The 13,619-nt window shown below is 32.6% G+C and overlaps 1 protein-coding gene across 1 annotated transcript in view; it reads right to left on the bottom strand.

The window, feature by feature from the left end:
- The window catches only part of LOC126735614 (spermatogenesis-associated protein 20), a 54,747-nt gene extending 42,960 nt beyond the window's left edge, over positions 1-11,787 (bottom strand). The window contains exons 1-2 of the mRNA XM_050439676.1: positions 11,546-11,787; positions 11,204-11,359 (exon numbers count right to left, since the gene is read on the bottom strand). Coding sequence (XP_050295633.1) covers positions 11,204-11,358 — 155 coding nt within the window. The 5' untranslated portion in view covers position 11,359; positions 11,546-11,787. The remainder of the gene's footprint in view (positions 1-11,203; positions 11,360-11,545) is intronic.
- Positions 11,788-13,619: the final 1,832 nt, after the last annotated feature.

Below are 13,619 nucleotides of genomic sequence, written 5' to 3'. Positions count from 1 at the left end.
GGCGCCATCAAATTTTCATGGTATCGCTGTCCCCTTTCCCTCCACACCAAAATTCGACCATCACACATATGTAGCCGAAATCTGGACTCATCCGAAAACATACAAGACCTCCAGTTTTGAAAATTCCAATTACTGTGTTCTATTGCCCACCGATTTCTGCATGCACGATGTTCCCCCGTCAACCGTGGGCATTTAAACATTCCGTACATGTATTTGGCACCTAGGCCCACGCCATTGGTCAATTTTAAATTTTAGGCCAATCAGGTACGAGGTGCGAAATGCGCGTACGAAATGGAAATTGGTGCCATTCTTGCGTAAACACGAGGTGACTGATTTCTCGACGCCATGGATGATGCAATAAATTTGCCATCTCAATTTAAAGATTTCGAAATATCCCCAAAAAAATATAGAGCAAGTTTATTAAATGAGACTGATGCAAAAGAGTGGATGAAAGAATACGTTTTTTTTAACAAATTCTAACTGGAGAGTGATTAGTGCCAAAAATAACACTCCTCATTACATTTGCAAATAAGTATTTAGTTATGTTTTTGTTTGTTGTTCTACCTTATAGCAATGCGTAAGATACATCGATGTTTCCAAAACATTGATATTTTCTTATCAAATTTGATTATCATTTTTTTACCGACTTCTTAAAAAAAGGAAGAGTTTAGTTGCTTTTTTTATATTAATTCCGAGTTCGCGCATAATTTATTTTACTGTCATATATATCTATTTTTTTATATAGCGAACACGAAAGTAGTTTTTAAAACGTTTGTTAAACCGAAGGAAAATTAGCACGACAAGGGGAAGCAAGAAAAGGCAATTTGGTCGTCCAGCAAGTGAGGAATCTGTCCAAAAAAGACCTAAGAAGAAACACAGTCTATCACAAAATATAACAACTAACCAACCAAATGCAATTAAACATGGCTCATTGCACTAAATGTATTTTTTTTCTTATTTTTAGTGTTACTGGTAATTATGTATTATTTGTTGTTTTTAAAAGTATATTTTGTCAGTTTTTAGGCTTTCATTTTACGTTATAAACATAACAAATATTTCCACTTACGCTTTTCGTTTGTTTCTTTTTTCTTCCCTAGAAAAGAAATTAACTAAAACAAATAATTGGTAGGTATTTTTGCGTTTGTTGTCTCAATGTCGAACTGACATTACTGTGTTACATTTTGTACGCGTTTTTGGCACCAATTTCGATTCCGTACACGGATTTCGCACCTCGTACCTGATTGGCTTAGAATTTGAAATTGACCAATGGCGTGGGCCTAGGTGCCAAATACATATACGGAATGTTTAAATGCCAACCGTGGATGTGTGGCACGTCGTTTGGCTCTTAAATTGGACGCACGTAATCTTCTTCTAACAGTCTGATTAGAAATTACCCTTCCAGTAGCATGCCTTAAGTAGCTGTTAATTCTCGAAGCCGTAAATGTTCGGTTTCTTCTTGCGGTTACTGTTATATAGCGGTCTTGAGCATGAGTTGTAGCACGTTCTCGACCTCCACCATGCCAGTAAGCTGCAGACCCAGTCTCTACATATCGATTTCATGCACGACTCACGACACTTTGGGACACATTTAGCCGGTTAGCAACTTCTTCTTGAGTTATAGGCCCTCCTGTAGCCAACGTACTAATTGCTCGAGTTGCACTGTTTCTAACCGTCGTAGAACCGTTATTTTTAAGAAAGTAAAGAGATTTATCGGTAACAATGAGAATAATAATAGTCTCTAGTATAAGTCTCTACAAGCACTTTTATGTAACTAAATTGTTAGGATTTTAAAACCGAATTCTTTAAAAGAGATAAGAATGTATGAAAAAAAGGAAAAAACGACAAAAAATATTTGCTATCAACAGGATTTACTCATAGCATAAAACGCAACTTTTAGTGCGATTGTTGAGCAGTTTATAAAAGAAGATCCGACTATTGTTGTTATTATCACGCCTATTATGAGAAGATTGTTTGCAGGTGGATTTGCGAATGAAATATTATTTATAGATTCCAGCTCATCATGCGTGATCAGAGCAATACAAGTGTGTCCTTTTTTTTCGTTCCCACCAAGGTAGGCGCGGTACCAGTTGCAGTAGCCTTTCACACAAGTCAAAGTGAAATAAACTATTTATTGGCTTTTAATGCCGTGAAGAAAGCATTAGAAAAAAATACTGAATTATTATTTTCGCCTGCAGTTATAATGACTGATGATTCAACAGCAATACGAAACGCTTTTAAAATGATATTTCCAAATAGTACTTTATTACTGTGTTTTTTCCACGTAACTCAGGCGCTTTGGCGGTGGCTCTGGTTAAAAGACAAGAACATCCCAAAAGAGAATCGAAAATTAATAATGAACTTGTTTCGCAACATTTTGTATTCCATTACCGAAGAAAGTGCTAATGATTGTTTTATAAGGATGAAAGAACATGATGCTGTAAATACCAACCCCAAACTAATGAAGCATTTAAGAGATTTATAGGAGAGGCGCGAAGAATGGGCGTTAGCTTTTCGTCGATTTACGATAAATAGAGGCCACAATACGAATAATTATTGTGAGGCTTCTATACGAATTTTTAAAGATATCGTCCTTCACAGGTGTAAAGCCTTTAACATGTGTGCTTTGGCAGATTTTGTGCTTAAGACATTCAAGATATATCACAGAAAAAGGCTGCCACATTTTGCTAATTCAAGATCTCGAAAAATGATACTGGACTATCAGAAATTTTTTGAGAGATCCAAAAATATAACAGATGTTACACAGGTTGATGAAAAAACATTTAAAGTTCAGAGCGAATAAACATTAGATTACTACATAGTTGATAGTGAAATTGGATTTTGCACTTGTCGAAGTGGAAGTGGTCGCCGCTTCTGCAAACACCCACTAGCAGTTGAAAATAAGTACGGTATTATGTTCAAGTCTTCCCTGCTGCTAACTGAAAATGACCGCCAACAGCTTGCATATCTGGCTCTAGGAAAAGAAACTCCTTCGTCGTTCTTTGAAGACATCAACGCACCTGTGCATGAAGGATCATCAAATTAACACATATCTGAAAATACAAACTTCTCAGCAAGTGGAGTTAGGAGCATCATCACAGTTTAACATGCCCATTGACCAAATAGGTCTTGACAATTACAACGAAGTAGTCCACAAAATAAATGATGAGTTTACACACATTGGACTAATTTTACAAAATGACGCAAATACGAGCCATATACCACAGTTACAGGTAAGAATTTTAAGTCACCTGATTATCAATTTTTAAATAGTATTTCTTTGTATAGAAATTTGCCGCTATACTAGAAACTCTACAGACGCCATCACAGATCATGTCATTTGTGTGTCACAAAACAACCGGTAGGAGATCAAGAAAAATTAAAGTACAACCAACCTCTATTTCACGCCGAAAAGCTAGAGGTATTTCAGGAGGAAGAATTCAAGCTGGACGTCCTACGAAATTAGAACTTCAGGGCACAAAAAAACGGCCCCATAATATAGCATTTAATATTGAGAATAATTTGCAGTGTGCCAAAAAACATTAATAAACGATGCAAATAGTTTGATGATATCTATAGTGATCACTGCATCACAATTGAAGAAATCTGTTCTAAGTATCCTAGCACTAAGTTTTACATGATGGGTGACTTCAATTTGCCAGGGGTACATTGGTCAAATGCTCATAATGGGGTCCAAGTAGACTGTTCAACAAATTCACCAGCCATGTTTCTAGCACAAATATATGGTTTTTTTAATATGTACCAAATGATTGATATGCCAAATAGCAGGGATGTGTTCCTGGATCTTCTGTTTACCAACGATAGCGCCATGAAATGTTTTAAGTCTCCAGATCCACTTTTTTGTGACTCAATTCATCATATTTCTTATACCTGTAATTTTAGAGTAGACAACAATGTAATGTTGGATTCACTTAGAGTTGAGGAATTTTATTTTGATTTTAAAAATGGGAACTATCAGGGTTTAAATGATTATCTTTTTTCTATAAATTGGGATACTATTTTTAATGATAGCGATATTAACATTATGGTGTCAGAGTTCTATAACATTTTAAATTTTGGTATACAATGTTTTGTGCCTCAAAAAAAATATAAGACATCTAGCTTTCCTCCATATTTTTCTACCGAATTAAGAAGATTGGTATTTCTCAAAAAAAGTAAGCATAAAAAATACAAACTATCCCATGATGAAAGAGATTATCATGAATTTACCATTCTGAGAGCTCAGTGTAAAAGGTTAAGTCAAGAGTGCTACAGAAATTATCTTGCTACTTTGAATGAGAACTTGACTAGTAATCCGAAAAATTTTTGGAAGTTCGTTAATAAGAAAAGAGCATCTAACATTGTACCAAGGGAAATGTTTTTAGATAATAGTGTTGCAACTGATGGTCAGCAGATTGTTGATTTATTCGCTACTCACTTTTCTGCAGTCTATTCAAATGCAAACACAACCCCACCTGAAAAGTCTTTTAGCCAAATTAATATTGACTGTCCTGTCATAAGTCTGGCTGAGGTGTTTGATAAGCTGGGGGCTTTGCCTAATAAGTTAATGATTGGTCCAGATGGAATCCCCAATATTCTTTTAAAAAACTGTCAATATGCACTATCACAGCCACTATGTAAACTTTTTAACTTATCTCTTATTTCTGGAACATTTCCAGACATATGGAAAGAAGGTTATATTTCTCCTATTTTTAAATCAGGGTCGAGGGATGATGTCAGAAATTATCGTAGTGTGTCCATAGTGTCATCCATCCCCAAAATTTTTGACAGCCTTATGTTTGCCCATTTAAATTGGCAATGTAGAGAAATTATTGTTGAGGAACAGCATGGTTTTAGAGGTGGTCGGTCCACTCTTACAAATTTACTCATATACCACAACAAGTTGTCAGATGCCTTGGAGAGGGGGTATCAAATTGATGCTGTATATAGAGACTTCTCCTAGGCGTTTGACAAGGTAAATCATTTGTTATTGATTGAAAAATTGAGAAATGTAGGTTTTTCTGATAGATTGCTAAAATGGTTGCTTAGCTTTCTTAGTGATAGAAAGCAAGTGATTAAACTTGGTAATTTTATATCTAAGGTGATTGAAGTTTGTTCTGGAGTGCCACAAGGCGGACACTGCTCTCCTTTGCTATTTAGTTTGTTTGTTAATGACCTTAGGGATGTCTTGGAGTATTTTGAATTTTTAATGTTTGCTGATGACCTCAAACTTTTCTTGGTTATTATGAATGAACTTGATATCAGCCTCTTACAGAAAGATCTTGATGGCCTTTCTCTGTGGTGCCAAAATAATTTGTTGGATTTGAATATTAATAAATGCTTCCAAATTTCATTTCATAGGAAAAAAAGTAGGATACCATCATTTTACAATTAACGGCCAGAAACTTCAATTAAAGGATTTGTTAGGAATACTGTTTGACACGAAATTAAACTTCTGCAATCATATAGACCAAATAGTAGTACAAGCTAATAGAATGTTGGGTTTTACGCTTAGAAATTGTGAGGGGTTATCATTGCAAGCTGTCAAATCTGTATATGTGGGATTGGTACGATCACAGCTTGAGTATGGCTCAATTATCTGGACTCCCCAGTATAATGTCTATAAGTCATTACTGGAGTGTGCAAAACAAATTTTTAAGATATTATAACTACATGTTTAATTTAGATCTTATTGCTAATCATGATTATTCCCAAATATTGAATTATGTTAAAGTTGTGTCTTTGGATAAAAGAAGAACAATGTTTGACATCTGTTTTATCTATAAGTTGTTGAATGGTATTACATCCTGTCCGGATTTACTTTCCCAAGTTAAATTTTCTATTCCTCAGAGAACACTTAGACAAAATAATTTATTTCATATTGGGTTCCATAGAACCAATTATGGTAAAAACTCTTTTTTGGAGAGATCTCTAGATCTTTTGGATCGGGAGAAGAGGCTAGATGTTTTTGGCAATTTATATGGGTCTTTTAAGGGTAGTTTAATGAAAATTTTGAATACTTAGTATTGTTCAATTAATATTTTTAATTAATATGTTGTTTGATGGGTAAACCAAGTGAGAATTTATGTTCCTAATCTATTAGTTAATACAAAGATATTTTTTTTTGTTTATTTACTTTAGAGTCTTTTTTTTTAGTTAAGTACTTTAACTCTTAATAGTTTAAGTAAGGATTATTAATTTTTGACATAACTGTATTTTATAATTTATTTTTTTTTGTAATGGGGGTTTCCCGTTTATTGAATATAAAAAAAAAAAAATAGAACCACACTTTCAAGTAAGAATAATGTCACTTAATTACTAATTATTACTAAATAAAAATTATATTTACAGTAATTTGTCATAGAAGAACCTACAACAACATCATGCCGAAGAGCTAAAGAAACCTATTTTAGTCAAAGCATCAGAAAAATAAGCAACCCATAATAATATGGCTTTTAATATTATCAATTAGGTATTTGATTTTGGAAAATCCTTAATACATTACAAAAGCCAAAAACCTAATACTTGATTCTAAATAAAAAAATATATATAAATATCAGTTTAAACCTTTTTAATATGTTTCACAAAAATGACTGAAATTTTTTTTTTTCAAAATCACCATTTACTAATATGGAAAATTTAACTAGTGCATCTTTGGCTTCATTAAAAAATAGCATGGTGTCCCATAAATCTTATCTTTCTATCTCTTTTCATAAGTGAGAAACTCCATAAAATGTACAAAAATGGGATACCCTTTTAGACCTGTCATGCACATTCCAACAATCAAAATAGGAAGTTTTTTACCTACTTTAACAACTTCTTATGAAGTAAAATAAATTTTTTAATCAACATAATCTAGATTCCAATTTACTTAGATAATTAATTAGAAATAATAAAACAATTCTAAAAGAAGTTCTACATTCTACGCGATCGATGCGTACTCATACTTTAAATCGAGCTCCGACCTTTTTGTATTTTTTTCCTGCTATATTATGAACTATAAAGTTATGTTTAGTGTCAAAATAACAGTAAAAAAGTGAACTATATAGTGGTGTAGTTTGCGAAATCAAAACTGTTATCGTTTTTTTTATAAACTTAATTTAAAAAGTATAAACAATGCCGAGTTAAGAACAAAATACCATAGCGCTTGCTGTTAGGAATCCCATTGTTATCAATGTTGATGATTCTCGTATCGTGTCACGTAGTATAGCCCAGTAGAAATAGACATTTTTCGTGCATTATGAGCGACGATAAGGATACAGAAATTATATGTTGCAAGAAATGTAAACGAGATGTTCAGGATAATGAAGACGGCATTTTTTATGAGGGAGCTTGCCGTTCTTGGTGCCATTGTTTGTGTGTCGGAATTACTGGCTCCCAATATAAAAAAATAACAAAAGACCTGGCGGACATAGTCATTTGGATGTGTCAAACATGCAAAGCTAAATTGAGAGAAATTATGATTATCAAAAAACAGGATAATAAATTGGATCACCTGACAGAGAAACTCCATCACATGCAACAAAATATTAAGGCTATTCACGATAACATGCAAACTTACCAAGCAAGACCTTCTTACGCAAATGTTATCGCCGATACTAAAAAATTACCAACTAAAAAGATACCCAGTCTTCCGCAAATAATTATTAAACCTATTCAAGACCAAAATTCCAGTAAGTCAAAGAAAGATATGGAAAAAATTAATCCTGTTGATTTGGGAATTAAAGTTTTGAGCAGAAAGAATCTAGCTGAGGGAAAAGTCATTTTAAAATGTCCGTCTCATACCGACACCGATACTCTAACATCTGCTGCCAAACAAATTCTGGGTCCAGGCTACGAAATAACTAAAACGACATTAAAAAACCCCAGGATAAAAATTCCTGGATTTAAAAAGGATATAACGACATCAGAGACAGAAAAAATAATTAGAAAACAAAACCATTTAAAGGATGAGGACTATTTTAAGGTGACATATGTAAAATCATTTGCTACAAAAAATACGAAAACTATATTTGCAGAGTGCTCGCCAAAACTATTCACCGGTTTTATGAACACTGAAAGGTTGTATGTAGACTGGGAAAGGTTGCCGATATATGAAGATATTGCGATCCTGAAGTGCTTTAACTGCCAGCAGTACAACCACAAAAAGGACAACTGTCGCAGTAGGAAAGTGTGCTCAATCTGCTCAGCGGAACACGAAGAATCAAACTGCCCAAGATCTACCAAAACCTGTATGAATTGTGTTTCAAATAATAACAAATATAACACAAACTTCAATGTCCATCATGAAACCAACGACAAACTATGCAATTGTTACAAATATCAAGTAGAGAGAGCCAGAAGTAAAATAAACTATGGATAGTCAAGCCGTGGAAGTACTAGATTCGATGGAAGATGTACTGAGGGACGTTAGTCACAAAATAATACCGGATGATCTCAATAGCTGCATAGATTTAAGTAAGAAACTTTTAAACATTATACATTTAAATATTAGAGGTGTTAGGACTAATTTAGATAATTTATTGCTATTTCTGGATACTTATAATATAGAATACTGTAATGTTATAATCGTAAGTGAGTCTCACAAAATAACGTCAACTAATTGCTATAATATTTTCGGATATACATGTTATTATAATGAAGCCAGCTACAACTCTTTTGATGGTCTATTAATATACATAAAATCTCATTTAACAACAAGTTTCAGTAATATGGTACTAAATCAATCCAATATTACCTTGACAACTTTTACCATTAATATGAATAATATAGAATATAAAATTCATGCAACATATAGATCACCCTCTTCAAACGTACAGTATTTTATGGATGAATTAGAGGTTTACTTAGGGTCCTTAGCTGCTCATGATGTTGATATATTTACAGGAGATATTAATATAAATATACTTAATAAAGATAACCCTACAAATAATAAATACCTATCTATAATGAGTTCTTTTGGCTTTAGACCTTTAATTATGAATATTACAAGTGAGGATAGTGGATCATGTCTGGATCATATGTTTATTAAATATAACTCCAAATTTAAGAATTATTTAAAATATAATGCCTATATTATTGAACATGATATAACTGACCATTTGCCCACTATGCTTAATTTATTTAGTCAAGATAAACAAATGCCAAATGCAAACACAAGTAATGTTAATTCGGCCTGTAATCTTACCAACTTTAAAAAATTGATTTAAATAAGTTAAAACTACTTGCAAGTAACATAAACTGGGACTATGTATTTTCCTTTGATAATCCCATACCAGTTTTTGATTACTCATTAATATCGATTATCAAGCAATCTGAATTAATTACAGTTCCAAGCAAAAAATATAAAAAACTAAAACCCTGGATAACTTTGGCAATTAAAAAACGAGACAAAATGAAAAAAGAACTTAAAAATAATTTTTCCAATGAAAGACAAGCACAATATAAAAACTATCGAAATACTCTAAATAAAATAATAAAAACGGCTAAAAATGAATATTATAAAGATAAAATAAATAATAATTCACAAGACCTAAGAAAGCTTTATAAAATAATAAAAGATGATACAGAAGGATACAAACCAAAAGAAACAATTAATAAATTGAATATAAATAACTCAATTATTACAGCTCCGCAAGAAATAGCGAAACAAAGTAACAAGTTCTTTACTAATATTGGAAAGAAAATGTCTGAAAACATTCCTAACCCCACACAACCATTTAATTCAGTACCAAATTTACAATTTTCTATGTTTCTTAAACCTACAAATAGTAATGAGCTTATAAAATATATTAATAATTTAAAGAATCGTTGTTCAGCGGGGCCAGATGATATTTCTACCTCTGTCATTAAGTTATTGCATAATATTGCAACCTAATTTTTAAAAAAGGTGTAGTCCCTAGTATTTTAAAAATCTCACATGTTACACCAATTTTTAAGAATGGCAACAAAGAAGACATAACAAACTACCGACCTATAAGTGTCATATCAAATATAGCCAAAATATTTGAAAAGTGTCTTAACGAGAGATTGGTTAATTTTCTTACTGCCAACAATCTCTTATCACAAAATCAATTTGGTTTTATCCCGGGAGTAAGCACGAACGATGCATTATTTAATTTAACTAGCCATATAGCACAAACACTTGATGATTAAGCTGATTGATGATAATACCGCCATCACTTAACATAGACAAAACTTGCTATATGGCTTTTTCACTAACCGAAGCGAACCGTCCGGATTATAGTTCAATAGAAATAAACAACACATCACGAATTAAAGAAACTAAGTCAATAAAATACCTGGGTATAGTAATTGATTTACACCTAAAGTGGGATCAACATGTGCTATATTTGCGGAATAAAATAAGAAGTTTAATTCCAAAATTTTATATTTTGAGTGAAATATTAAACAAAAAAACAACTATTATGACATACAAAGCATTTGTTAAACCATTACTTGCCTATGGGATATTGGTGTGGGGCGGTATGTATTCTAGCAATCTAGAACAGCTAAGGACTAGTCAAAACTATATTCTTAAAGTTATTTTTAAAAAAGCAAGACTGTTTCCAACCTCTCACCTTTACTCTACTGAAACCTGCAGCATTCGTGCACTGTACGTATTGTCTCTTTGTAAATTTACTTATTTAAAAGATTGGATTCAAACAAATTTTATACAACACAAACACAACACTAGGCAAAACATTAACAAACACTTAAAAATACCTTCATCAAAAAGAAATCTCAATCTCAGATTTGCCACCTATTTAGCACCCAAATTTTACAACCTAATTCCACTAGATATCAGGAATTTAAAAAACAAAAAACTTTTTAATAAAAATGTCAAACAATTCATTTGTAATAACTTAAGTCTTTTTTTGAAGTTTCTCTAATACATCAATAAGTATGTAGTTCGCTATTTTTCGTGTAAAATAATTAAACTGTTTTGATATTTACATATTATATAGATGCCAATTTTGATCCAATTCATTATACAATATTTATTTATTGCACACACAGGTATGCTTACCTAGGTGCAATTTAAACCTGTAAGAATTTATAATAATAATAATAATGTTTACTAATATGTAAGTATTGATTTGTAAATTTCTTGAATAAAGAATAAAGTTAAAGAATAAAGAATAAATTAAATTCACAATCTCAATACCAAAATTGAAGTTTTGTTTAAATCACTTTATGGTAGTACCTTAATTCCTGAGTGTATATCGGGTTATTCTTTTGAGGGAAGAGACTAGTAACCTCGGGATATTGCAGCAGTTTTCTCTCAGTTTTTACAAATCCAATTCTTGTGAAAACTGAATGCCACAAGGCAACTTGGTGATGGACCCTTGAAGGCACCATTCTGGAATGAATACATCAGACAAATTGTCAAATTTTTTTTAATGAAATGACACTATACAAGAATATTGCAGTGAGAGCTAAAACCTCTCCATAACCTTAAGATGGATAGAAAAACATAAACAAATCACATATTGCCTTGATTAATTCGCAATTTTTTCGATTAGATCTTGTAAACAAATAATGTTACCTTCACAATAGCAAGTTTCAAGGTAGAATTGCCTCATTGAATCAGGCCTGTATAGTGCACTTGTGCACTCTCACCTACAACTTATGACTTCGAAAACTTGTTTTATTTAAATTTTAGTCAAACGCGTACAATAAGTCGATAAATAGTAATAATATATGCGGCGGTATCTATCAAACTCATCAATTTAGAAAAATCTGCTCCGAATATAACATCACTTATCTAACACCAAACTCAAAATAGAAAATAATAACAATAATATTAGAATGACAAATGACAAGTGACTTGCAACCTTAAGGACCGGCATCCACTGAGGCGATCTAGAGTAAAGCGCCGAGATAGTAAATTGCGATAGTACTTGTGAGAGTAACTTGTGGAAGTGTTTACACTGAAGCAAAGGCAAGTGCTCTAGCTTATGGCTCGTGTCCACTAGCAAATAAACTTGCTAGAGTTACTCTCACAAGTCACTTGCAGCCACCGTAGAGTAATATTGCAGAAAATTTACTTGCCGGGCAAGTACTTGCTGACTTGCTAGAGCTTGTAGTGTACACCGCGTGTTTCAGCAAGTTAATTTGCAATTATCAATATCGAAACTGTTCCGAAATATTTGCAGCAAGTAGTGAAATATTTACGTGTATTTAAAAAAAATGGTGGACCGGCGTGTTTGGAGTAGGGACGACACTAATTTATTGATTGAAAATGTTGAACTATACCCAGAATTATGGAATGTACATTGCAAAGACTTTAAAAACAGAGTAAAAAAACAGGGTGCTTTTCAAAAATTAGCAGAACTATTTGAAACGTCTGAAAACGAAATTCAACGCAAGTTACACAAATTAAGAACACAACTGAATCAGGAGTGGAAAAAAATTCAAAAGAAAAAAAGCGGACAAGGAGCAAATGAAGTGTATAAGAGCACATGGGAATTCTTTGATTCTTTAAAATTCATGTTAGCTGCAAATGTTCAAAGCTGTACAGAAGATAATCTGGTAAGTAAAAGTCGAAAATTAATTTTCGACTTTTATTTAAAGTATTTTATATTATATTATAGAAATAAAGTAGGGAAATCTTCTCGAACCATTTTAGCATTTTGGGAACAATTATGGAGATTTCTTGTATTAAGTGGCAATAAGTTTTGTTTTGGCATACCTTCCTGGTACCACTGACCAATTATAATACCTCCATCGCTTTCTATATCGAAAATTCCTGTCGGTGCATAATTTGCTTTCGACGAATTTCTGGTTATTAAAAAGTTATGAAGAACGCATATTGACAAAACAATTTTTTTTACTTTTTCAGGGCAAAGTTGTATAGGTTTCCTTAATACCCGAAAACGATTTGCTATAATACCAAATACATTTTCAATTATTCTTCTTGCACGTGAGAGTCGGTAATTAAATACGCGGTTTGGCCCTGGCTGATTTTTGAATGGATATGGTTTAAGCAAGTTTGGTTTCATTGCAAATGCGTCGTCTGCTACAAAAACAAACGGTGAAAAGTTTTTCATTCCCGGCAGCTGTTGTGGAGGAGGCAAATTTACAGTATTATTTTCCAAAGCGGTAGACAGAGAACACATGTTATACACGCCACCATCCGAAATTCTTCCATTACAACCAACATCCACATAAATAAATTTATAATTTGCATCAGCCAATGCCATTAAAACTATGCTGTGCGTGCCTTTGTAATTAAAATAATAACTTCCACTGCAAGGTGGGGCTTGCATAACGACATGTTTTCCATCCAGAGCTCCTAGGCAGTTTGGAAAATTCCAGATATTTTCAAAATCTTTTGCAATCTTAATCCATTCTTCTTGGGTATTTGAAACCTAAAATTAAAATATTTTTTTTCTTCGAGGCGTTGATTAAATATTTCGTCGCCTCATCACAAAGCACAACAATTTTTAGACCATACTTTGACAGTTTATTTGAAATGTACATCCTGAAAGGACATTTTCCTTTAAACCCTACTAATTGTACGTGCCTGGTTTGTAACATCTTTTCGCAGTCAGAAATTCAAAGTGTCCCTTGCTTGAAAAAGTTTTATTATAGCAAACTTTTGTTGATAAGTGGTTGTC

This window comes from Anthonomus grandis, chromosome 1, assembly GCF_022605725.1.
Source record: "Anthonomus grandis grandis chromosome 1, icAntGran1.3, whole genome shotgun sequence".
Classification (NCBI taxonomy): Eukaryota; Metazoa; Arthropoda; class Insecta; order Coleoptera; family Curculionidae; genus Anthonomus; species Anthonomus grandis.
The sequence above is the reverse complement of the archived record's forward strand: the minus strand, read 5'-3'. Positions and strand labels throughout refer to the sequence as shown.